Source organism: Etheostoma cragini, chromosome 7, assembly GCF_013103735.1.
Source record: "Etheostoma cragini isolate CJK2018 chromosome 7, CSU_Ecrag_1.0, whole genome shotgun sequence".
Classification (NCBI taxonomy): Eukaryota; Metazoa; Chordata; class Actinopteri; order Perciformes; family Percidae; genus Etheostoma; species Etheostoma cragini.
This window is the reverse complement of record NC_048413.1, coordinates 8,960,981-8,986,196: the sequence shown is the minus strand read 5'-3', so window position 1 is coordinate 8,986,196 and position 25,216 is coordinate 8,960,981. Positions and strand designations below refer to the sequence as shown.

At 39.3% G+C, this 25,216-nt stretch overlaps 3 protein-coding genes across 4 annotated transcripts in view; 1 reads left to right on the top strand and 2 right to left on the bottom strand.

The window, feature by feature from the left end:
• Positions 1 to 18,010, bottom strand: LOC117948160. Its single transcript, XM_034877675.1, has 4 exons — positions 18,006 to 18,010; positions 4,601 to 5,400; positions 2,687 to 2,781; positions 1 to 609 (listed from the first exon to the last, which is right to left on the bottom strand). The coding sequence occupies exons 2-4, from the start codon at positions 5,391 to 5,393 to the stop codon at positions 1 to 3; spliced, it is 1,497 nt and encodes a 498-aa protein (XP_034733566.1). The 5' UTR covers positions 5,394 to 5,400; positions 18,006 to 18,010.
• On the top strand, positions 12,167 to 22,679 carry LOC117947291 (glucose-6-phosphate 1-dehydrogenase). Of its 2 annotated transcripts, none has more exons than XM_034876032.1 (14): positions 12,167 to 12,242; positions 14,011 to 14,132; positions 17,029 to 17,066; positions 17,640 to 17,748; positions 18,326 to 18,543; positions 19,652 to 19,810; positions 19,918 to 20,043; positions 20,297 to 20,390; positions 20,521 to 20,707; positions 20,806 to 21,041; positions 21,156 to 21,232; positions 21,441 to 21,533; positions 21,621 to 21,805; positions 21,850 to 22,679. In XM_034876032.1, the coding sequence occupies exons 1-13, from the start codon at positions 12,197 to 12,199 to the stop codon at positions 21,709 to 21,711; spliced, it is 1,596 nt and encodes a 531-aa protein (XP_034731923.1). In that variant the 5' UTR covers positions 12,167 to 12,196; the 3' UTR covers positions 21,712 to 21,805; positions 21,850 to 22,679. The 2 variants fall into 2 exon arrangements, with proteins under 2 accessions (XP_034731923.1, XP_034731924.1); XM_034876033.1 differs by having other exon boundaries at positions 12,183 to 12,431.
• An 811-nt stretch (positions 22,680 to 23,490) lies between these two features.
• Positions 23,491 to 25,216, bottom strand: part of LOC117947292 (glycerol-3-phosphate dehydrogenase [NAD(+)], cytoplasmic) — a 6,746-nt gene continuing 5,020 nt past the window's right edge. Inside the window, exons 7-8 of the mRNA XM_034876034.1 lie at positions 24,697 to 24,803; positions 23,491 to 24,563 (exon numbers count right to left, since the gene is read on the bottom strand). Of these exons, the coding sequence (XP_034731925.1) occupies positions 24,467 to 24,563; positions 24,697 to 24,803 (204 nt within the window). The 3' untranslated portion in view covers positions 23,491 to 24,466. The remainder of the gene's footprint in view (positions 24,564 to 24,696; positions 24,804 to 25,216) is intronic.

The following is a 25,216-nucleotide window of genomic DNA, read 5'->3' as shown; positions in this document are numbered from 1 at the left end:
TCAGTTGGCTGCTGGATCACCGGCCGTCTCTTCTGGACAAAGCTCCTTGGTAGGATCCAACACAGCAGGTGGAGGCATGTTCAGACACTTCACCTGAGCTCTGAACTCCTCCATCTCTTTCTGCTCCAGCTGCCTCCTCCTGCTGAACAGGTAAAAGTGCTGCCGCTTCCCAGACTCAACGTTCATGCGCATCAGCACACAGTCTTGACAGGATGTGTGGACAAAGTTTCCGGTGAGGTTGCTCTTATCTGTCCCATCATAGGTGAAGCTGCTGCCTTCCAGGGAGATGTTGTAGGAATGGTAGAGACACTGGTTATTTAAATGGATGCTTCTGGAATAGGAGATGTTAGTGTCGCTGGTGTTGCTGGAGAAGTTAATAGTGGCACTGTCTCTTTGTTTGAATCGTTGTAGGTACAGGTGATCGCTCAGAGCGCCTGCGACCATAGCCCATCTTCCCTCCAAGCGACCCAGATCCAGTTGATCGAAAGGCCGGACCAAGACTTCACAGGCCAGGGGAGCTGCAAGGCTCCCAGATACCAAACAGAGAAGAGTGATGGCACACACAGCACAAAACATTGTAATGTTTGTAGGCAGTCGCTGGCTCTCACACTGTTGTGTTTAACAGAGAATGTGGCTGGTAAAGAGATCGGGCTGCTTTTATACTTATCTATGAAAATCCCAGTTTCAAAATACAGAAAATACCAGAGAGCAGAGTCCTGTTTTCCCCCCTGTGGATTCTATGATTGTGAAATGGATGAATGTTTTGAGTACGGTTTGTCACTACTTTTGTTTGTAGAGTTTTACTAGTTGGCACTGTTGTGGGTACATTGTGAGATTCTGTCATATTAATATTTGTGAAGGAATACCAGAAGTAGCTGTGAGGTCAAGCTGTGCATTTTCTGAAGGTATTTTTATTAATCTTGTTGTGATCAATACACATCTGAGTCCCTGGAGGACTGACGTGTTAAGCAATAATAACTGCTTCAAACTCTATCAAATTATGACATATTTTCCCTTTGTCGGGTTAGATTTGTTTTTCTGATTTGAAATTAATCTGAGTTAGTCTGAGACTCTGATCTGGAAGTGAAGACTTCCCTTAATGAGAGCCAGCACACACACTATATGTATGTAGACTAACAAAACATATATACTGTTATATTGTACAATAAATGAAGGAGGTCAGGATGATTTTCTGTGTTCATATACTGAGTTGGATCAGAAACCTCCAGTTTGGCAACCCCTGACAATTCTATGGAAATATTTCAGAAACCTTGACAAAGTCTAAAGTCTAATTAAACCATGGATAAAAAAAAGTGCTTTATCTGAAATAGAAGTGAGTATATTTGATCATTTAGTGTGAACTAAATATTTGAATAAAGACACTGTGAAAATGTATTACATATCTAACAAACAAACATTAAAACACCTTGAACATACACAAAGACAGATAGAAGACAAGATCATTCCCTTCTTACAAGTTGGCTACACTGTGCTGCTCAGTGTACACGCATCTACAAAATACACATGGACATACGCATACTGTAAATATGGACATAAAGTACACACTTACAGTTCCATGCAAAATTTGACAATTTTTTGCCTTTATTGTTAATCAAATACAATCAATATAATGCTCTGTCTCTTTTACTTTATATGGATTTCAGTTCTGTGCATATTCAGGGTTTATACTCAAACAGTATTAAAATGTGCTTTGTACTTTGTTTAGCATACTAAAAGTTCTTGGTTTTTAAAGTCTGGAAATTCTGACCGTCTGGTCAACAGACCTCCTTGTAAGAGAGCTGCGAAAACGTGCTTATTTACACCTGTACTTTGTCTGCTGTGACATGTCAAAATGTCATGGATATTTCTTGAAAACTGACATTTTTCATTAAGCTAAAACTAAACGAGAAGACTGGTATGCTTATTCCTGGCTATCCTGTACTATCTGTTTCATTGTGACCCCTCACAAAGAGTGGTGTATTGAAAAGATTTGTACTTTCCCAGATTGAATTTTGTAAGAAAATTAAACGAAATTAAGATGAAGCCAATTCATCATGAGAAAAATACTTATTTTTTTTTTAATCACAATTTCCTTTTTTTGTTTACATCTGTGTATATATATATATATATTTTTTTTTAATGTTTTATATCAAACACATTAACATGAGAGGAAACTCTTAGGATGGTGTGTGGAGATAAGAAAATGGTCTTCACCTGTGTTTGTAATCAAGTGAATTTATTGGAGGATATGTTATTAAGAAAGACATTTTTTCATATTTATGTAAGAATTAAAGCTGTTTATTGTAGCTCCCTTAGATTTGCATAAAGGGGATGAACAGATTATGGCTCAACAAGCAGTTCATCTGTCTTTCTGTTAACATGAAACATAATACTGTTTGATAAAGATGCATTCACTGTTGTACTGCAGGAAGATTTTTATGATTATTCATGAAATCTTACATTCCTTTTTTTGCCATCTGCCCTAAAGCAGTAACAAACACTGTGTACAACATACAATTCATTGACACTGTGAGGAGATATCAAGTACCAAAGTCTCCTAAGCCTTCGGATCCTCTGTCTTCTTTTAAGTGTCTAAGCTGGGGCGGGACATGTCTGGAAAAAGCTCTATGGTACGATCCATAACAACAGGTGTTAGCATATTCAGACGCTGCACCTGAGCTCTGACCTCCTTCAACTTATTCTGGTCCACCACTGTGAACAGACACATCACCACTTCTACATGTTTCAGTGTTTCCATGACCACAAAAAACACCACACAGTCTGAACAAGACGCATTCAAGAAGGTCCCATTGATGGTAGACGTCAGCCCAGCCTGAGAGTAAAGGTTAGGGCCTTCTATTGAGATGTCCTGGGACACAGAGTGGCACTGGTCCCCATAACGATTGACTTGGGTGTATGTTGAGTTGTTGAAATCAATACGTATACTGTCGACTGGTATTAAAGGAGCTCCACCGATGTTCATACAACCATAGCCCATCTGCACTCAAAGTGACGAGGATCCACTTGATCCAAAGGCTTCACCAGGTCTTTACAGTCCAGAGGAGCTGAATGGCTCAAGGACATCAATCAAAATAGCGTGATGGCGCACACAACATACATGTCTTTGCTTGTAGAAATCATCCACCTGTACAGCGGCACAGCAGCGTGTCTCTGCAACTGGTGCCAGTATGGATTTTTGTCTGTTTTATTAGCTGCATCAAGTAAAAAATGGAGATTTCAGAACACTGAGAGCAGAGTCCAACTGTGTTCTCTGTGAGAGGGCAATTAGAATTCTTTGATTTATAGTTTTCTTACTTTTCACATGTAATTTTTAAGTTCACTGTAACTCAGATATTGTAAATAGAAAAAATTAAATAAAAAAGCTAATGTATCGAGAATGTGCCTACCTTAACTCACTTGCACTGTGGTTTTAAACCAAGTTTCATGGTGATGAATTGTTTGGGAAAGTTCCAGTTCAATTCCGGTCATTGTTTGTTTATTGGCATCCTCATGGAAAGGGCAATTTCTAGGAATTCTTTTTTTTTGTGTGGAATAATTCAGTAAATGTGGGATGTTACTATGACTTTGTCAACTCAACAGCCAAAACACTAGTATCATCTTTGCAACAGTACACACAATCTAAGTGTAATCGGAGGATTTATGAGAAATGCAGAATGTCTCATAGACATTAGTCTAAGTTTCATCTCTTCCACCCTTCAGGAGGACATTTACCACAACTAAAGCTGCCTGGATAGATGAATACCAGTTGTCTGAGGATAACTGCAGACTCCCACTCCCCTGACAGAGGGAATTACAAGTAAATAACCTTATGAAGTGAATGGTTAAACATTTTCCAGTGGGTTTGTTTTTGTATGAAGCAACAAATTCAATGTTTGAGGAACAGAAGCTGGAGGAACATCAAGCAATGTGTCAGTTTAACCATGAAACCATTAATCAATCATTTCAAAGCTGACAAACACTCTCAAGTCCACATGTTATTGTATAAAGTTAACACAGCCATGCACAGAGCTGTGTCAGGAGCTCTGGAACACTTCTTTCAAAAGTAATTCTGATAAAAATATCAAATGCATACTGTCAGGCATTTTAAAATAATTTCTCTTTTAAATCTGACAACATCCGACCAAATATTCAGTGGTACACACCGTGGTTTATAAAAAAGGCCATTTCATACCATCAATCTGTGTATTGTCAAACCTAAAACAGAGTGAAGAAAATCTTCAGGCCCTATACTTGGATTAAAAGTATCTCTTACAAAAATCCCAAATCCCAAATTAATTCAGTAATTCAATTAGAGCAATATCCTCTCTGAACCTTTCCAGATCTTTGGACATTGAATCTCATATTTAGATTATGACTATTACCCAATGAATTATACATGTAGGGACAACAGTTTAAAATATTACATCTTTAATATGTGGGTTTTATGATACTATGTAGATTAGCTGGCTCATCTGCTAACCAGGAAAATTAAATCAAACTCAAACAGTGTTTAAAAACAACAACAGATTTTGTTTGTGTATAGTGTGTGAAATAAATTTGAAGTAAGTAGTAGTTCTGGGTAGACTGGACATGAACGTACAGAGGTACAGAGAGGTCTCCTCTCTCTGGCTAGCCCTGGTCGGGCTGTTTGTCTCTGTGCAGGCAGCTGGTGCTGCTCTTGCTTGGGTGTTGGGGGCATCGGCCTGCAACAGAAGGGGCTCCTTCTCCTCCGGCCTTGCCTCTGTCCTCTGGATCCCCTGAGGATCGGCCAGGGGCACCTCCTGGAACTGGCCAGGCAGAGGGGCAGGGTCTTGGGCTTTAAATGCTGCCTCAGCTTCAGGCTCAGCCTCTAGCTCGAGGGTGAGAGTAGAAGGTTGCACCTTAGAGTAGACTGGCACTAAAACCACTGCAGTGCCCTCTAGAGCATTGGCTAGGGACTGCACCTGCACAGAGGTTGGGTCTTCCCATTGTCTGTGCTGTCCTTCACTTTTCGTCTCTCGATCTCCATTTTTGCCTGTCTCCACGCCACCCTGCACGGCTCCATCTCCAGTTGCTGGTGGTGCCTCCGCAATGTGTTCAGCGGCCTCACTCTTCTCTGATTGTGTGAAAGATTCTGGAGTGGCTTCTGTACTTCCTACCTCCTCCACAGCCTCCCCTCCATCTTGGCTTCCTTCTGGATTTGGCAGAGGGGTTTCCTCTAACGTAATGGTCTCCCGCTGATCTTCCTGTGGTGCACGATCTTTAAGTAAATCATCCCCTTCATCTGTGATGATCACACATTCTGCTCTCATTGCCACAGTCCCTTCGTCCTCCTCCCCATTCATGTAGACATTTTTAAGCCGACCAGGCTCTGCCTCAGAAACACCCAGGCTTAACTCCGGCTCCAATGTCATGCTCCAACTGGTCCGTTGGTGGTGGTAATGTTGTCATTGGGGTTTGCTTTTAAGTCTACTTTACCATTGGTAAGGACAACTGCGGTTTCATCCAGTTGTTCCCTTTGGGTTGTCTTTACTTTACCTTCAGTTGTTTTTTAAAACACATCAAATACAATTCACTTTGAGTAAAGGAGGGTATATCTTAGGAATTGCATTCATTAGAAAATGTAGCCCTGTTGATAGATTTAAATGATTTTGAGTGAATTTGCAATCAATCTGCCTCACTGTCATTTACACTGATCATTAGCTTTAATTGTAGGTGGTGTCGATACACCGTAACTTGATTGAAATTATGAGAATGAATTAAAATATGTCTCAATGTGCTCAATAGAGCTACTTTATGTATTGTAATGCAGTAAATAAAAGGTTCTGCCAGTGATGAATCTTAACGCAATAACACAGAAAAGTCACTCACCTCTGCTCTAATATAAAATGCAGAAGCTTATAAAGGGTAGCACTGTTTTAAATCCAGGCCATAAAGTGTCTATGACCAAAGGCTTCTATTTGTTACGGAGCAGAATGTGATAACTGAATATAAGTGGATATTTATTGTACTGTCATGAGCGGTCTAAAATTATAATTGCTAAATGATTTAAATATAAATGGATGGCTCAATTTCCTTAACAGAACTCTTTTGTCCACCTCAGCAGCTGTCCACGTACACTAAGAATGCAAGTTATGCACTTGAGTGCCTATTAGCATACATTTATATGCTCAATCTCATTCAGCATAGGTACATATTCCTCACAGCATGTATGAACTTTTTGTGAACTAATAAGTATGCCTGTGCCTTTCTTTCTTTAAAGTGCAAATTTTGTAAATGAGTTTATTCAATGCGTACAGACAGATTTTATGGTCTTTAAGGGGATGTGGTAAGATGGCTATTAGATAACAACTAAGGGGAAGAATGAAAAGGATAATTCAGGATATTTGTTATTTAATGTGTGCAGGATTCTCTTAAGGTTAATTGGGGTTTGCATTCCGCACATGAGCTTCATGAGAATATTGGGGCGTATGTCTGTGTGCATTTTATGACACGAGTCAACGCTATACCCACCCGATCCTATTGCATTGTTTTCTCTGTTCTGCACAACCATTTCTGATGAAGAAAAGAAAAAAAATTGTATTTATTGCAGGTAGCAGTGTTTTTCAGTCATACGTGCAGTATAGAAATCCTGAAGTTCTACAGGAAGGATTACTGAAGTTTCCCTGAAAATGACACAATTAAGTCTACTGTACCTTTCAATTATATATTCAAACTAAGATGTAACTGTATCATTAGATCTAAACTGAAAACAGAATTACAATGTGGCTTATTCAACGCACCTGTGCTTCTTTGGATAACTCATCTTGTCAGTATATCGATGCACAAGTGCAACATTAAAAGCTGATGCTCACAAATTTCTCTGTAGTGAAAGGTTCATCTGATCTTACTTACCTGCTCCAGCCTCAGCCACTTTCACTGCCTCCTGTTGGGTAAGAGGAACAGTGGAGGGATTGTAATTTAAGTTACCCAAATGGTGACATTGTTTGTGTTGTGTTGCCTAAACATCTAGTGTAATTTGAAGGGGAAAAAAATGCTAATACTGGCACATCCACATCACAGACGCTTTAGGGAAACAGACAAAATGCAGAATACTTTTCCTCAAGTCATTTTAATAAGTTTTTATCCTTAACTCTTAACAGCACAGACCGTACTTAAATAGTTGATGTGTCACTGTGAACTCTCAGATGGATAGTGATGAGTTTAGATGTAAAATGACCATGACATGCGGCTTGGTCACAAGGGGGAGTGATTGAGTTGAAAAGCCTGACCTTCCCTCTGAAAGGCTGACCCCTTTACACAGTATGGTGTAGCATCTTAACTACATCTCACATCACACACCACTAATCTCACCAGAAAGCATTAGGCAAACAAGGTAATAAAAAAAGCTATTAGCTGTCACACACTCTCAGTCTGCCCACTAAACCAAAGCTTTGCTAGCAGGGCCTGTTCAAAGTGATTTGAAGTATTTTCACACCAAGGATAAGGTCATACATTCTCCTCCATCGGAGGCTGGATCCTCTGTTTATGTCTCCTGTTGTTGTGAGCTAAACTCAAACAGACAAGACTACTAAACAGACCCTGTAGTGGACGGCAGGAAAAGAGGGACAACTCTTATGTTCTACAATGAAGACCTTTAGCGAGGTGAAGTAAACATAGTTGCGCTTGGCCTGAGTCAAAACAATAATTTCAGAGTGGATCTAGTGCTTAATTGTTTACGTAACACGCCTGCTTACATTCACAAAGTTCCTGCTTGTGTGTGTGTGTGTGTGTGTGTGTGTGCAAGTTCCCCACCGTTTGGCCATGCTTCATCTGTTACTTCAGCTTCACTTCCTCCTCTTCCAACTGCTGACTCTCTGACTGCAAGCTGAGATATATGCATACACAAAAACGTCAAATCTATACAAAAAAATGCCCTCTTAGTTTGTTTCAATGTGATGCTTAAATATGATTGTAGCCTTATTTTGGGATCTAAGTAACACTAGGCAGGTTTAAATTCCCCTAGAGGCGATGTGGCGGTGTGTGTGAAGAGTTTTCTGGGAAAGTGAAGCAGAGCTGCGGCCCTTTGCAATAGTAACACTGAGATCTTGGAGTGTAGACCTCAGGGACAACATTGTCCATTGCAATAAAGAAAAGACTAGCCCTGTCTGTGATAAGTGTGCAGGTAGGATCATCCTCTCACTCTCTGCCTGCGTTCAGTTGAGTAGTGGCGGAATTCAAATTCAGATTTGCCAAAGCATACATATTGACAACAACAAAAAATAAAAAAAAGGGAATAAACAAACACAGAGAGAGTAAAAGAGACAGGGAGAGAGAGTACTTGCCAATGTGCTTTCCATTATCCTGGGCGTCCCAAAGAGGGGAGCGGGGGCTCTTGGAGGTCGGGAACAAGGGCGCTCCTTCCATTAGCCACTGCTCCCTCAGAGACTTCCTCTGGAGTAAGAAGGTGGAGGTGAGGAAGTGTGGAGCTAGAACAGTGACAGTAACCTGTGATAATGAAACTACAAGTATTGGCATTGAAAATAAAAGTTGTCATTGAAACTACAAGTATTGGCACTGAATAATGTTCAGCTGAAGAAAAAAAATTACTTCAGTTTCAATGACAAATTTTATTTTCAATGCCACAAGTCACAGTCACTTTTCTAGCTCCATTTAATATAAAGATACACCATCAATACCAAGATATAAAATTGAATATGATAAATATCCGGCTCTTGATTATACCAGAATATCCGCCATTATGTTACCCTGCATGACATGCACTTGACTAAGATTTGTTTAATTTAAATTACTTTAATTTAATTTAATTTAATAAAACAATCTGTGAATCCAAAAACATCTTTAGTTATTATACTATTTTACCCCGGCACCATTTCCACCACTGGCTATATCTATAAGCTAATATCAAGCTGATAATATCAGGCCGATAATATCAGGCCACTATCCTTTACAGCTCAAGCTCTAGTTACAAATCAGAAACAAAGTATTACATTAAACAATCAAAAGTAAATTAGCATTAAGCAAACTAGAATGTTAGACCTAGACCTCTGCCCAGAGGTACATTTCAGCATTTTGTTCTCTGATGTGCAAAACATTTCTTTTTTAAACCTTTTACATAAGGGTTTGTAAAGAGAGATTTGTACAGCCTTAAAGCATGAAGACTACTAAGAAAAAGAGAGTTATCCTCTCAGCCATCTGACTGTAATAAATCAAACAGTGTACATTTGTTACAAATCTGACATCTGTTAACTTTCAGTTTGCTTCTGACAGTTGCTTGGAACAGATCTTTTGGCTTTGTCCTGGCCTCCCAACCACCAACGTTATCATAGTATTTCATAATGAGGCCAGGTCCACTCTGCTTAGGATGGTCGACAGTGTTTTGCACACGGCTCCTGCAACCCTGCTCACAGAGATCTTACTGGTGGATGATGCCAGCACGGATGGTGAGTGTCTTCATGGTGCTACACGCAAAGATGGATCCAAATCAATAGACAGATGTATTTCTCTTCATATTGTGCATCATTAAATTCTTAAAACCTCCTTAAATTCTTCCATTAATGCACAAAGTGTATATCAGTGGTGGTTGAATATGTAGCTAGATTTGTTTCTTTATTACATGCGAGAAAATAAATGATTTGAGAGGAAAAAAATCTTTGAGAGAAAAAGCATTTTATGAAAATAAATATTAATTTTTGAGACTAAAAAAGTTTAAATATAAATTTGTTTCTCACCAAAACTTTTTCTTCTATCTCTCAAAACCTAAGACTTTGCTCTCAATACAATTTCTTGCTCTAGCATTAGGATTTCTCTCTCAATGTGAAAATAATGTCATGGGCGAGGCCACGTTCCTATTGGCCAGTCGGGTAAGCACGGTCTTGTCTTGGGAGTCCATATGAATCATTACACCATTGTCAGCGGCATAGATGCGCTGCCTTAGTTGAGCGCAGAAGCTAGCGTTAGCTAACTAGCAGCCAGCCCGTTTCTAAATAAATACCTTTTAATTATCTTACCACTTTTTAACACTCAAACTTAAACACTGGTGGTGAGCCTTAGGTCCTGCAGCCACAGTGTTTTTCTCATGTGTCATGTCTTGTTTTACTTCATGCCTTGTCTTTGTGATTGTCTACACCGGAATGACATGTTTCACCTGTTCCTTGCCAGCCCTCGTGTCACCTGTCTCTCATTACCACTCTTTGTTGTTCTCTTATTTCAGTGTCTGATTGTCTGTGTTTGTTTCTGGCTGTCTGCATTCGTTCCTGGCTTTTAGTGTTTCTAGTGCAAACTCAAAATGTGACTGTGTTTTAACTCAAGAAGGTGACTGTTTTGTGACTGTATATATGGAAAATACCCTCTGGATTTGGTTAACTCGTATTAGCTTTGTCTGTCCTTTCGGTCATAAGGCATTTCTGCACAGGAGTTGCACTAGGATGGCATCTCTTTACAGCCATCAACAGGAGGAATCATCCCAATAATCAATAACTCTGGCTTTCATTTAAGCATTTGAGTATTCAGTTAAAGTATATGTCTTGTGATGTTTTCTATTTTTCTAATGGTTTACAACTCCAAAAGACCGAAATCAACAATGAGCCTCTTGCTACTGACGTATTGTATTTACTGTGTAGCTAAAGCCTGATTTTATTTCATCCCTCTGTGCTATAGAGCTCCACTGTTGTCTAAAACACTGGTAGACTGGGACACATGTTCTTTCATTTAAATACACACACACTGTTGTTTATTTTAAGTCAATTTCAAATACACTCCCTAGAGAACCAGATTAATCCACAGATGGAAAAAGTACCCAACAAATGTACTATTTACTCTTGTTTGAGTAAGGTTTGCTAAAAACTTCAGTGCCTAGCTGTAAGTTACTGAGACTGTACCTGTCCAATGATGGTGCACTTCTACACTGGCATCATTCAGTCCAAAGTTATAGGTTTCCCACAGTCCCCCTTGATGGTTATCTTTGACCAGAAAGTAGCCTTCTCTGCAAGGCCCAGTCTATATTAGACTGTACAAACCATCCCCTTCACTCTGAGTTCATAATACTCCCCTCAGTTCGCAGATTCAGGGTACCTTTGTTCAAGAGCAATAGTAAAAACTCCTTAGTCTCATGTGCAATAACTCTACTTAATTTGCACGTGTAACAGTAGTGTAGGCCTACATGTAGTAATTTTTTTTTTTTAGATTGCTCCATTGTTCATGTAGCCTACATAATGTGCACTATGTTTGCGCATGCGCAGATGATATCATGATGAATGCGGATTTACGACACTGCACAATCTGTTCCCATAGACAGTTAAAGAAAGTCTGTTTTCCTCCATCGGAAAGTTAAAGTTAGTTTAGCTAACAGCTAATTCGGCTAACCACTAGCTGAGATAGCTTGTAAAATACCCTCAAAAGTTAAAATAACCATTTAAATATGTAACAGCTGTTGCGTGAGTTCTATTTTACTTTTGCTCATTAAAAATACGATCACCCAATACTTGTCTTTATTATTACTGTAAAGTCTTAATTTAGCTGTAGCCTGCTTTACCCACTCTTTAGTTTGAGTAACGTTGTTTTGGCTGAATCAAGCTGTCAGCTAGCGGTTAGCCATAACAGCTGTTAGCTAAACCAACATTATTAGCTTTCCGGTGGAGGCTAACAGCAAACCGCTACTGCGGAACAGATTGTGCAGTGCCGTAAATTCTCGTACATAATGATTATCATCTGCGCGTGCGCGGACATATTGCACTTGCGCTGAACGGATCGTGCAGGAAGGACGGATCGTGTATCTACAGTGTGTATTACATACAGGAAACCTATTATGACCTTGTGTCTTTGTGTTGTTGCCTTGTCTATATATTTATATATTAGTCTGGACTGAAATAGATGTAAACTGCAACTTGACTAGTTGGCAGAAGTATTCATCTATACCCAGTGGTACAATTCTTGTTGTTCATGTTTTGTAAAAGGAAAAGAGTTAATTACAGTGTTATATATTTCAAAAAATAAAGCTGAAAAAATGTTCAATTGTTTCTCATTTTAACTAATTTCTTTCTTTGTTTCCTCATACTCAACATTGCTGGGAAGGCAACTACACTTCTGTGTGCGTGTGTGCGTGTGTGCGTGAGTGCGTGCGCGGCGGGAGTGTGTGCACGTGTGTGCTCGGAGGGTGTGTGTCTTCTTTAACTGTCTATGGGTGTGTACAGTTAAACCACGCCCACCGACAGAGTCGATGGCGTCACTTGCTTCGACAGTGATGGGAACTCGAGCGAGCGCTGGTATGTTTCTCCCAAACCAATAAAAACCTCTCGATTTCTTCTTTATCACTTAAACAGGGAAGTAGGCAGGACTCAAAAACGCGCACCACACTCTCCCTCGACTGTTATCAGCTGTGAGCGTGTGTAAAGCCCGTGCCCTGTCGTCGGGTTTGGTTCAGGGTTTTAACTGCCAAGTTATCATCTCGTTGTGTGAGTAGCAGTAGTTTAACTTCTGTAGCGCTAACGTAACCGTGTTTATTGTTGCATGTAAATTAGCTAGCTAGAAGTAAGCTAGGTGCTGTTTGCTAGCTGTACAGCGGCAGTTTAGGGATTTGTTGCCTGTCAAGTCATGTTGGCGCAACAGCGTTTGAAGGTAAGGGATGAAGACAGGGCGGTTTTGGTATTAGCACAGCATGCAGTTAAACAAGATGTGTAGCTCAGTTTAAAAAGCAGCACAATCTGAGCTGGTTTCGCTTGATGTTAATAGCTAGCTAACTATCCATGAGCAGAAATATGTCAACTCGTGTTCTCTTGATGTGTTAGCCGAAATGCATCCAGCTTTATCACGGTGTTCTGCAGTAACGCTTATCCCTTTTTAAATACGGGATTTGGAGGATTTGACTAATATCATTAGTTTGTTGTGTGACAGGCTAAGAATGGGGGTTGTATCTCACAATCACCACCAACAGATCTCAACGTGCTGAACCTCTGAGTGTTGTTTTTATGTCTGGAATGTGTTACATGAGTTTTTAAGTTTGTCTATTGCTAGCTTTTTAGAAATGCGTTTCAGATTTTTCAATGTCAACGCAGTCTGCAGGTCTTGGTATGGGTAAAATTAAGAAGTCTGTGGTGAAATAACTGAAAAAACTACTTCCTGATGAGTCACACGGAAATCTTAGTTTGTCCTCTCTCAAATATGTTGGTTCTTATCTTTGGAAGTTCGGTAATTGAGGAAGTAAAGGAACAGTGCCAGAACCAGACAATTTTGGTATTCTCTTAACGCATGACTAAAATGATAATTGCATATCAAAATTACTCGAAATTACATTTATTTTTTAAAATTACACTTAAATTGATAAAGGTACTTGCAGATTACAAGGCATTACAACATGTAAATCATACCATAGTGTTTCAACTTTTTCTTTTCACAAAATGAACCAAAACACTGACAACGGTCTTGGGCATATAATGAGAATACATGTAAAACAAAATGTAGCTCATACCCTTTTCAAACTAAATCAATTTTGAATAGAAATCAAACATTTTTACTAAGTTTGTTTCAAGCTCAAGATATTTGGTCAATGCTGATCTACAGAGGAAACCATAAAGTATACAAATTTACTTACTAATCAATCAGTTCTTTTTGTCACTTTTTTTTTTGTTGCTTTAGTATTATATTAGATGTATTAGGATTATGATGGAGAAAATAGCCACCTTCTGAGAATGTAATGTTGGCAATTGTCTTGTTTGTGTGTCCAGTAGTCCACAGCCAAAAGATATTACGTTTTCATATCAGTTTGCAGTAATTATATGAAGTTATTTAGGGTGCTTACAGTCCAGAACAAAAGTCCATTGACTTCACATATGAGGCGAGGACTCAAAAACGTTCTTTTCATATTTTTCTTTTTTACTAAATCATCGGCTGCATACTAATTCATACAAAATGCAGGCGTGGTACGTTCATGATAAGTAGGATGCATTCTGTATTTGTTGGTTGATGGTTTCTTTAACATGTCAAAAAACATTGTTACATTTGTATTTACTAGATTATATTTTTGTCTGCTTTTAGAGAAAATGAGCAACATCCCCCTCTCTCGCTCCGAGGTGTTTGGGGAGCTGAGGAAGGAGTTGCATGAAGATGTGGAGTTCCATCAGTCCGATGCTCATATCTTCATCATCATGGGGGCTTCGGTGAGAGCAAGGGAGGGCCGCCATAATCTAGACAGGGATTTTATAAGTAAAAGCTAATGATCTGGATGACACACAATTTACTCTGTAATTCAGAAAAGCTGTTAGGACCAGCCAGCATGTACCTTTGCTCTGTGTTGCTTTATTATTTTTGGCACATACAGAGTAGGCCACTTACACAATAATTGTTTGCCATAATGTCAAAGAAAGTGTGTTGAAATCTTTAGAAATACTGCAATAATTGCACATAATGTGAATAAGGAAATGTTGAAACTGATTTCACCCAAACTTATGCAAACAAGCACCGCAGAGTCATCCGAGCTTTCAAAAGCCTAAAATTGAGACACTAAAACCTCAAGGTTCCTCTCTGCTTATCATTTCAATATTGTGTATGTCCTCAGGCTCGGCATCATTATGAGACCTGAGTTTGGTCCTGTGACATAAATATTCTGTTAAAAAGCTTACTTTTCCTAGCCTAAACATTTCTTTCTTACCTTTTTGTCTTCATTTAATGGCTTAAATCAAACACACCCTAAATGCATCAGTTGTTATTTATTGTATCAACATAAACATTTATAAAAACAACTTTGCTTACATGAGATATAGTGGTAAAAACATTTTAAAATAAGGTATGCAAATTTTAAGCCATTTTTTAAACCGATATTCAGCTGCCTTAACAATCCATTAATCATTAAGGATTAATGAAATGAGTTGGACATTTTACTACTAGAAAACCGTTTTTCAACTACTGATATGATCTTTGTTTGACACAACATCAGAGTAGGCTACATTCAGAATAAAAACAAACAAACAAGTAAACTCAAATGAATGAATGATAAACTTTGAGCACAATGCTCTGTGGCAATGCCGAGCGGTCCACCGCTCCAGGGGTAGGGCTCCGCCTAGTTAGCCGCCACCGCTTCCCCTGTAGAAAAACAATGGAACAGCCAGCGCACAGCAGTTTAACATGGATCGTTTGTAGGTGGCTTAAGTAGTCTGACACAAAGCTCTCAGCCCGTGTTACTGTGAAACTGCTTCTGTTGAAGCTAGACCGCACAGCCACCACCAACAACAACAACAACTCTGTGGAATTTCCACAACTTTTTCCACAACGTTTTTTTTAGAGTTCATCAACAGAATGAGGCTCAGTGAGCAGAGTGTGGCATGCTGCTACTTTTTTCTTCCTCAGAGGGAAGGCGTCATCAAACACACCTGTAACTAAATCTCATTTTAAAAAAAGAGGGTCCACTTAGTGGGGCAACGGTATACTACAGCAAATTTACATCGTTTAATATATTTTTATCGATCCATAAAGAATAAGTAAACCAATCTCAACAATCCAACCAAGCAAAAAATAGTACAATGCAGTTTACAGTTTGAAAATCAATGTCACAGACTCAATTTGATTGTTACTAGAAAGATATTGGCGTTTAATGCACATGCCTAATCATAGTAAATTTCTTGTACTGCTAAAACAAACTCAATAATAAGTTGATCTATCTGAATGTGATAAGAAATGTCCTCTTTTCACTGTTTTACTATTTCCTCATACTGGTCAGGTGTCGAGTTCAGGAACTAAAACCAGTTTAGGCATTCTGAAATCTTTCTGGCCAGTTTCCTTATTTCTCAATATTCTTCTCCTTTTACCAGAACTTCAATCTATCTACATGTGTCTCTTTCTCCTTTTATTTGTTTCTAAGACATGCTTAACACTGTTGGAAATAAAGACACAATTTTACAGAAATTGCTTTTACTGCTCAAACTACTTTCTAAAGAACTTTTTTCTTCAAGTTTTTTGTTTCCATTACATGTGAAAAACATTTTTGTTCAGGTTTGTGAACATCTCATCAGACTGCAGTCATTTATTGGCTGTGTCTGCCTGTCTGTCGCACGTTTTGCTCTTGGGAGAATAGAGTGGCGCTGTTGTGGATTTTTGCAGTGTCACTGACAGTCAGCGTTTTTCTTTCAGTGTTGTACAGACAGGTCAGAGGAAGGGCTGAGCTATGTGCAATCTCCCTCTGGTTATTTGTTTTATAGATACGTGTGTTGCTCCAGCTGTTACAAAAGGCTGCACTGCAAGCATCTTTTTCATGTTTAATCACAAAGTGAATACATACAGTCACATACACTTTTACACCTTCACTAGCTGCTTATGTTGTAGGACATTTGTACATATATGTTCATATGCATAGCCAAGTTTTTAAGTTTGAAATTAAAGGCATATTTCTGTTCTGTTAATCTCATCATCGGTTATTATTTTAAATGCACCATCTTAAACAAAGAAGCAGGGTTAACATGAGTTGAATTCCCAGCTGAGCAATACCATCTTAAATGCAAATGTGGGTTTGTGATTTAGGCCAGCAGTAGGGTGTTATGGGAAAGTCTTTTTAATTAAATTGATTTCTGTTCTTGTCCTTGTATTGATTTGAAGTTTGCTTCAGGGGATCTCTGATGTCTGAGCATCTCCTGTCTGTCTGACACTGGCATACAAGCTCTTTTTTTCTAGTAGTAGCATTTTTCTAGTAGTAGTAGTAGTAGTAGTAGTAGTAGTAGTAGTTGTCGTGTAAAACTTGTCAACGACTACCAGAAGTTCAAATGGTTAGCTCTTATAGTCAAACCACTAAGCATTATTTCAGTTGGCACCAGGACAGTTCTTTTTGTCTTCACTGTCTGGGGTTTAGCACTTGCTTTCAGTGGCATTACTAAGGTTGCATAATTCTTAAACAGCTAAAGCAACCTGCTTACCTGTTGCCAGACGGTGTGACCTGTTAAAGACACTGCACTGTAACTTGATGATTGTGTTTGTGACCTACAATTTTAAGGTGAAATAGAGTGGCGCTCATCACCACCTATAGAGTGGTGTTCATCATATTTCTGATTTTTGTGTTTGCACCTGTAGGGAGATCTGGCAAAGAAGAAAATCTATCCAACACTATGGTGAGTTAACCTCTGACCCCAGTGAAGGCATCAGTAGCACATTGGGCTGGGCGATCTAGAGAAAATCAAATATCACGATATTCTTGACCAAATACCTAGATGTTGACATTGTGACAATATTATATGGTTGACTACTAGTGCTTTAACTAAACTTTTTGATTATTCACCTCCAGAAGTGATTAAATGACTTAGTGGGTAAAGGTTAATAGTAGAACAGTCTGATAAATTCAGAACATTACATCATATTACTGTAATGCAGCCTGTAAAACCCGGAAAAGACAACATATTCCATATTAAGATATTCCGATATCCAAAATCAAAGATGATATCTAGTTTCATATTGCAATATCGATATAACATCCATATTTTGCCCAGCCCTAGTAGCACAGCAGAGTCTGAGGAAGGATACCCAACTTTTGGGTCCTTGTAAATTCTGGAGTGTGGTCTAGACCTACTCTATCTGTAAAGTGTCTCAAGATAACTCTTGTTATGAATTGATACTATAAATAAATTTGAATTGAAAATTGAATTAATACTTCTAATCTGGACTGAAGTCTCTCTGTTCTCTCCCAGGTGGTTGTACAGAGATGGCCTCCTCCCTGAGCAGACGTATTTTGTGGGCTTTGCTCGCTCTGAATTGACAGTTGATGCCATTCGGGCTTCTTCCATGCCATACCTGAAGGTAAAAACTGAGCCTTTTGAGATGCAACTCCCACTTATCTGTATAAACAACCTTTCGAGGCAAGAACATAATGTGTGCAGGTCCATCTTCCATCTCCTCCGGTCCTCTTCTTTCCTCTGTTGGTTTAATCCTTAAAGCGATTAAGAACCTAAAGAGAATTATCACCTTAATCTGCAGTTCCACTTGGCTTTATAGTGAGTTTAAGCTTATTGTTCAGCTGGCCGACATGCAACTTTACTGTTTTGGTTCACTCTAACCGCCCTCACAGCATTGTTTTTGGCTTCAGCTGGCAACTGTTCTCAGTTGAAGACAAGGTCTAAAAACCTGCTAACAAGTTTGCCATGTCAATTTAAAAGACGACATGGCAGTGTTGTTTTACAGCTTGTTTCTGCTGCCCCCAAGTGGCTAAACCTGTGGAGTTATATAATCAATCAATTTATATTTTTAGAAGTACAACAAATCGGTCCTCAGGTCATGGTGAACCTGGATGAAACTATTTTTTCACACACATGACTGCATATTTTCAAAATCGTTATGAAATCCATTCATGTGTAAATGTTACTACCCTCTAACCCAGGTGACCGATAAAGAGACCGAGAGGTTGTCAGCCTTCTTCAGCAGGAACTCGTATATCAGTGGGAAATATGCAGATGAGAGTTCCTTCACCAAACTCAACACGCACATCCTGTCTCTGCCCGGGGGACCAGAGGCCAACCGTCTCTTCTACCTGGCGCTGCCACCTACCGTCTACAAAGATGTTACCAAGAACATCAAGCAATGCTGCATGAGCACAAAGTCGGTACACTTCTCTTACTAACTGCTGTTTTGTCACACTGTTAACTTGTTTGACTGATCTGAAATTCAACAGTGAGTGTTTGTCTTAAAACTCCAATGATGTCCCTTGTCGTACTAGCATGCCTTTCTTTGAAAATATGTACCAAAACCTTGCCCTTTTAATTCAAAGCTTCGCTGTTTTACTGAATTTTAGTGCATACAAAGAAATACAATATATTTTATAGATGATACAAGATATGCAGTCACCATAAGACTGCACTAGCACCTTGGTTCAGAGGTCTGCATTTGGGTGGCAGCAACATTACCATCATCACTGAAAGTTTTGGGTGCTTTCATAGATGCAGCCATACATTGGTGTTTCTATTATTGTGTCCACTCCATTTATACCGATGAGAATAGGCTGAACAACATCTCTGTATAATGCAATACAGTTGTACTGCAACCTACATCCTCGAGAATGATCATATGGTTAAATCAACACCTCTCTAAAATAGATTCCACAAATCCTGAACATTCTGAAGAGAAAAAGCTGTTTATTGGGTACATCTTGCTAAAATAGGATGTCTGATGCCTAAGAGAAAAAGTTTCCTTAGTTTCTTAAGTAGGTACAATGGAGGGAAAAAGTGATCCTGAACAGCTTCTAGCAACAGTGTTCTTTAGTTCCTTATTATTTGTTGTTTTGCCTTACATACTTTAAATTGAGTTTAAGTGGAAACCCAATTGTGTTCCACTAATGTGTTTTTGTGCTCTTGAGCAAATTATGTTTTTCCATGTATCCAGCTAATTTAATTGGCTCACCGTGCTGTACAAGCAGTGCAAATGTTCCACCCAAAACAAGTTCTTTCCCAAGACCATTTTGCAGTGCCTGCGTTGCTGTGTCTGGAGCGTAGCACCATCCAGGACGATTGTGATTGGTTAGAAGAAATGCACAACCCAGAGCATGTTTTTTTTCTCCTATTGTATGTACATGTGTTGTAGCCAGACCTTACTCCACAGTGCTGTGGAGATTGGTTTGGCACTGTGATACTATGAGAGAAATCAAAGTGGACAAAACTTGAAATGTTCTTCTTTTTTTGTGTGTGTGTGTGTGTGTGTGTGTATTATGTAGAGGCTGGAACAGGGTGATCGTAGAGAAGCCGTTTGGACATGACCTTCAGAGCTCTGAGGAGCTGTCCACTCACCTCTCCTCCCTCTTCACTGAAGAACAAATTTACCGTATAGATCACTATCTGGGCAAGGAAATGGTGCAGAACCTCATGGTGCTCAGGTGAGGAAACTATCTTCAGATCAGGGCCCTTTTTTATGTGCATTTATCTATCATGTGATGCCTCGTATAGATTATGAGAAGTAACGATTTTGTGATGCTCATTGCAGGTTTGGGAACCGAATCTTTGGCCCAATCTGGAACAGGGACAGCTTGGCCTGTGTTGTTCTAACCTTCAAAGAACCGTTTGGCACTCAGGGCCGAGGGGGCTACTTTGATGATTTTGGCATCATCCGGTGAGTTGGGAGAAAACATTTTTAAGATGAAATAATTTTAAAGATAATACACCAGGTTTAAATGGAAGTTATATAGGAATGAACAGAGTAGTACCAGGAGCTTCTATACTTAACTACTTTTCATTGGTAGCTTCCTTTATACAATAAAAAGATTTGACCAGTTTCAACACATAAGTTATAATTTTAAGGAACAGCAATCACATTGTCGCTTCCTGTCTTTTGTGTGACCAACTGTGCTTTTTGTCCCAATCAGTGATGTCATGCAGAACCATTTGCTCCAAATGCTCTGCCTGGTTGCCATGGAGAAACCGGCTTCCACTAGCTCTGATGATGTCAGGGATGAAAAGGTAGGATATTGTCAAATGCTGTAAACGATAGACCCTGACACTACTCAAAAACGACTACAATTACGGAGCGACATGTTATGGTTTGGGTCTCTAATGGAGGGATTGTGTTCTTTTGTGTTCCGTCTTGTAGGTCAAGGTGCTGAAGTGCATCGCTCCAGTGTCCATATCAGATGTGGTGCTCGGTCAGTATGTGGGGGATCCAGACGGTGAGGGAGACGCCAAACTGGGTTATCTTGATGATCCCACAGTTCCTAAAGGGTCAACTCAGGCCACCTTCACCACTGCTGTACTCTATGTGCACAACGAACGCTGGGATGGTAAACACACCATGCCCTTTAGTAAACAAATCCTACTCATCTCACACTTTCAGCTGCTCTTTTATAATGCATTGGCATTCAAACGTTTCACTCCTTAGGCGTCCCTTTCATTCTTCGCTGTGGAAAAGCTCTAAATGAGAGGAAAGCTGAGGTGCGGCTTCAGTTCACAGATGTCCCAGGGGACATTTTTGGAAACCAGTGCCGCAGGAATGAGCTAGTGGTGCGTGTGCAGCCCAACGAGGCTGTCTATGCCAAGATGATGAGCAAGAAACCTGGTGTCTTCTTTAGCCCTGAGGAAACTGAGCTGGACCTCACCTACAAGAGCAGATACAAGGCACGTTCAAGTTGATTTAAATAACAGGACAAAAGGAAAGATAACTAAGCTATTTTCTTAAGCGTATTTTTCTAATTTAACAAATATAACATAAAATGTACTTTTTGTTTTCAGGATGTGAAGCTTCCAGACGCGTACGAACGTCTCATCCTGGACGTCTTCTGTGGGAGTCAGATGCACTTTGTACGCAGGTCTGTCTTAGTTTTTCACTGATGCCTCATGTAACTACCTGTAAACCATCTGTTAAAATAGCATGTTGCTTTATGCGAGCTACAAGTTCTTCACACTAGATGGCGACATAGTGCCTCGGCCAGTAATTACATATTATAGATTTTACATGACACTACATGAATTTGTTGTTATGTCCTCCACCACATGATGAATTGTTTTTAACTGCAGTGATGAACTAAAGGAAGCATGGCGGATCTTCACACCTCTTCTTCATCACATAGACAGAGAGAAGCCCAAACCTCTGCCTTACAAATACGGAAGGTAGGAAATGTTATTCACTATTCCCCCAGTTTGAAAAGGAGTTAATACCGATTGTTGATTGTGTTTTTTTTTCTTTTCCATTCTTAGCCGTGGCCCAACAGAAGCAGACGAACTTGCTAAGAAAGTTGGATTTCGCTATGAAGGCACTTACAAATGGGTCAATCCTCACAGACTGTGAATTTTGATGAGATGTGGGAGGAGTAGAGGTATGATAGGAGGAGGAGGAGGAGTGCAGCAGGGTAAGTGAGCCCTCTCATTATCCAATACTGGAGGGTCTTTTAAGGAATTAGGTGTTTCCACTATGTGGATCCATCACACTAGCAGAAACTGAGCTTTCTTTTCTCAGGTATGGCAATTATTCCTTGGAGCCAGTTCATCAGACATTCAAAAAAGAAATGTGAATGTATGTGGTCATCATGGGCATATGCCGGCTTTTGTGGTAGTATTTTTTTCCTTCATATATTACATACAGCAAGTTTTCTTTTCTTTTTGAGGTGGGACCAAGTCACTTGGAGAGGGAAAAAAAAAATATCTTTTTGTCAACACTGTCTGATGAACTAGCTCCATGTCACTGTCTCTATTAATTAGGTCTTAATTAGTCAGGATGACTGAGTAACAAGAGCAGAGCACTCAGCTGAGTCATGCTCACCCAGTAAGCACCGAACCAAAGATGGGAACTGAACACAGCAGAGACGAGAAACAACATGAATGATTGTTCACCAGCTGTCACTCTTAATAACCATTGTGATTGTAATACTATTATGCTTTGACTGCGGTTATTAATCACACTTAGTGTAATTTATTTGTATGCCTCCTCTTTAAGATAAATAGACACTGTGGTTTGCAAAGCATTCGTACTGGAATAGTCTTAAGTGTCCTTATGGACAAACAAAACAAGCTCTGTGACTTGGTTAGTAGTCTCCAACTGAGCTTCATTCCCTTTTTGTTTACATGTTTTCTACCAAGTTTAAGTTACTGAAGTTCATTCCATATTTCAAAGTGTTTCGACAGCAGCAGTGTCATCACAGGTCGACAGTGAATGTCTTTGTAAGGACGTACTAAATACTGCTGTTAACTGCACACTCGTATGTGAAGCTTGCTACATTTCCACTACTTGTAATAAACTAGTTTTGCTTCTCTGGTAAAGTGTTTCATGCTTTGTGGTTTTTTTCGGCTTCAAGCTCGGAAGTCACAAAATTATATTTTAAGGTATGTCAGCATTTAAATGAAAAGCTTAAAAATAGTTGATAATTCTCTTTCTTTCTCAGAATTAGACGGAGAATCAAGTTAGTTTTATAAGGCTTACCTACTGCAACTTTCAATTTGAAAAAGTGGGTTTATGGTGTCATTAAGCCATTTCATTCACGATGTCCCGTAAAACAACAAATTTGTATTTTTTGTAAAGATTAAACCACTGGGGGATGACATGCAGCAAAGGGCCGCAGGTCGGAGTCAAACCAGGACGCTGGATCGAGGAATTAACCTCTATACAGTCACCTAAAGGATTGGGGGATGTTTTCTTGTCACACTTTAGGCCCCTTAGTGCCAATTGGGCATTGTTTAAATGCCACGGCCTACCTGAGCATTGTTTCGGACCATGTCCATCCCTTTATGGCCACCATGTACCCATCCTCTGATGGCTACTTCTAGCAGGATAATGCACTGTCACAAAGCTTGAATCATTTCAAATTGGTTTCTTGAACATGACAATGAGTTCACTTTACTAAAATGGCCTCCACAGTCACCAGATCTCAGCCCAATAGAGCATCTTTGGGATGTGGTGGAACGGGAGCTTCGTGACAAGTTTCAGAATATTGTTTTTTATATATATATATATATATATATATATATATATAAAACAATATTCTGGCAGTATTATTATTTTTTTTTTCAACCAAAATACCCACTGCAGTTCCGTGTAGGCCTCTAATACAAGCCTAAAAAAGGATTCCAGCAATGATTTGACAACAGAATGTTTATTCAGTCAAATGTTGACATTATTGAACACTTAAGTCATAAATGAGTGAAAACGATGTCGGTCAGGTTCACAACAACAAATGGAATAGTGGACGGATGTTAAGTAGTCTTTGATTTGACAATAAAAGACAATGGCTAGACTTAGCAACCGTGCTTTTCAAGGCACTTGCATTACGTTTTGTTAAAAACAGTTGCTGTGCGTCAATGTACAGTACAGGACAAGAAAAACAGTGAATTTTGTAAGACACTTTAGAGCACACACAAATAATTAAATGAGGTATTACATATATAATTACAGAACTTGTCACGCTGGACAGGTATTCACTAGACGGTAATGATGTTAGATATTCATAGGTCACTCTCCAGAAAGCTGTTTCTTTGCCTTGAGTGGTTGGCCCCGCCAAAATCTGAATGCATGATGGAAGTGCCATAAAAACATTGTATGTTACTAACCGAATGGCAGTCAAGGGTTGTCTAAAACAGGACTCAAACATTTTTTAAACTGATTTTGAATTATGATCATTATGACATCTAGTAAAGTCTGGATATCTTTAGTGTTTTCAGTTCTGCTATGGTCTAGAAAAGTGACACCATGCATTCAGATTTTGAAGAAAGGAAGAAAAAAAAAAAGAGGCACAAACAGCTATCTGACCATTGCATGGGGAAAGAAAATCCTTCAACAATAATCCTTAAAGTTTCATGTAAATGTCAGGAAATGAAAGAAAGCACTTAAAAGGAACCCAGTGTTAAGGACAAAGTGGTAAAACGAGAGCTGAACGCACAAATGTTATGCAACCTCTCCAAAGAGTGAGCATGGATTGCGCTCTCTGGCTGGAGCCTTGTAGTTACATGACAGCTGTGGAGTGACTGCTCATCCCCCGTCTATTTCTGATGGGTAACAGGTGAGAACTCGTAATGGTTTCCATTTAGAAGGCACTTGGTCAGTTTGTTGTTTTTCACATGTGCTCTGGGTGGTTCTGCAAACAGCTAATGAACTCTGTGACTGGATGGCCTTGATAGCAGATCTGATACACTGCATTGAACAGTGGGAACCTGGGAGGAAGGAGGAGGTGTTGTTGAGTGCAAAATAATGCTGCTGTCCTCAGCAATGCTCAGCAATGCTCAATGTCCTACATTCTAACCAGCGCACATAATTATGAATGTGTTGTGTTGCTACCCAACTTACTTGTCAATTAGGTTTTTGTGCTTAAGGATGAGATAGACCTCAGCTGCTGTTGCTGGTCCCTGCAGCTTCTGACCGTTCAGCATCTCTTTCTCCAGCTCCTCAATGGACTGACAAGAAACATGACATGCATAAATGTAAAGTCTTTTTTTAACTGATAAAAGAGATGTGTCAACACACTCAATTTTAATCTCATACTTAAAATTATATCAAAAAAAGTCAGTATGTGAACATTTTGATGGAAAATGTACTTTTTCCTCATTTAGTCCTTGTCTAATAATGGCACAGGCTTGTCAGCATTTTGTATCACATTGTATTTAATATTAACGTTATGTATTTCTATAGTTTAACTGAGATTGAAAGTCAGTAAGAGTAATTAACCACAATATGGATTTGCTATTCTCAAGAAATGGCACACACTAATTATTAATGAGTGTTGTGTGTGTGTGTGTGTGTGTATATATATATATATATATACACTCACCGGCCACTTTATTAGGTACCCCATGCTAGTAACGGGTTG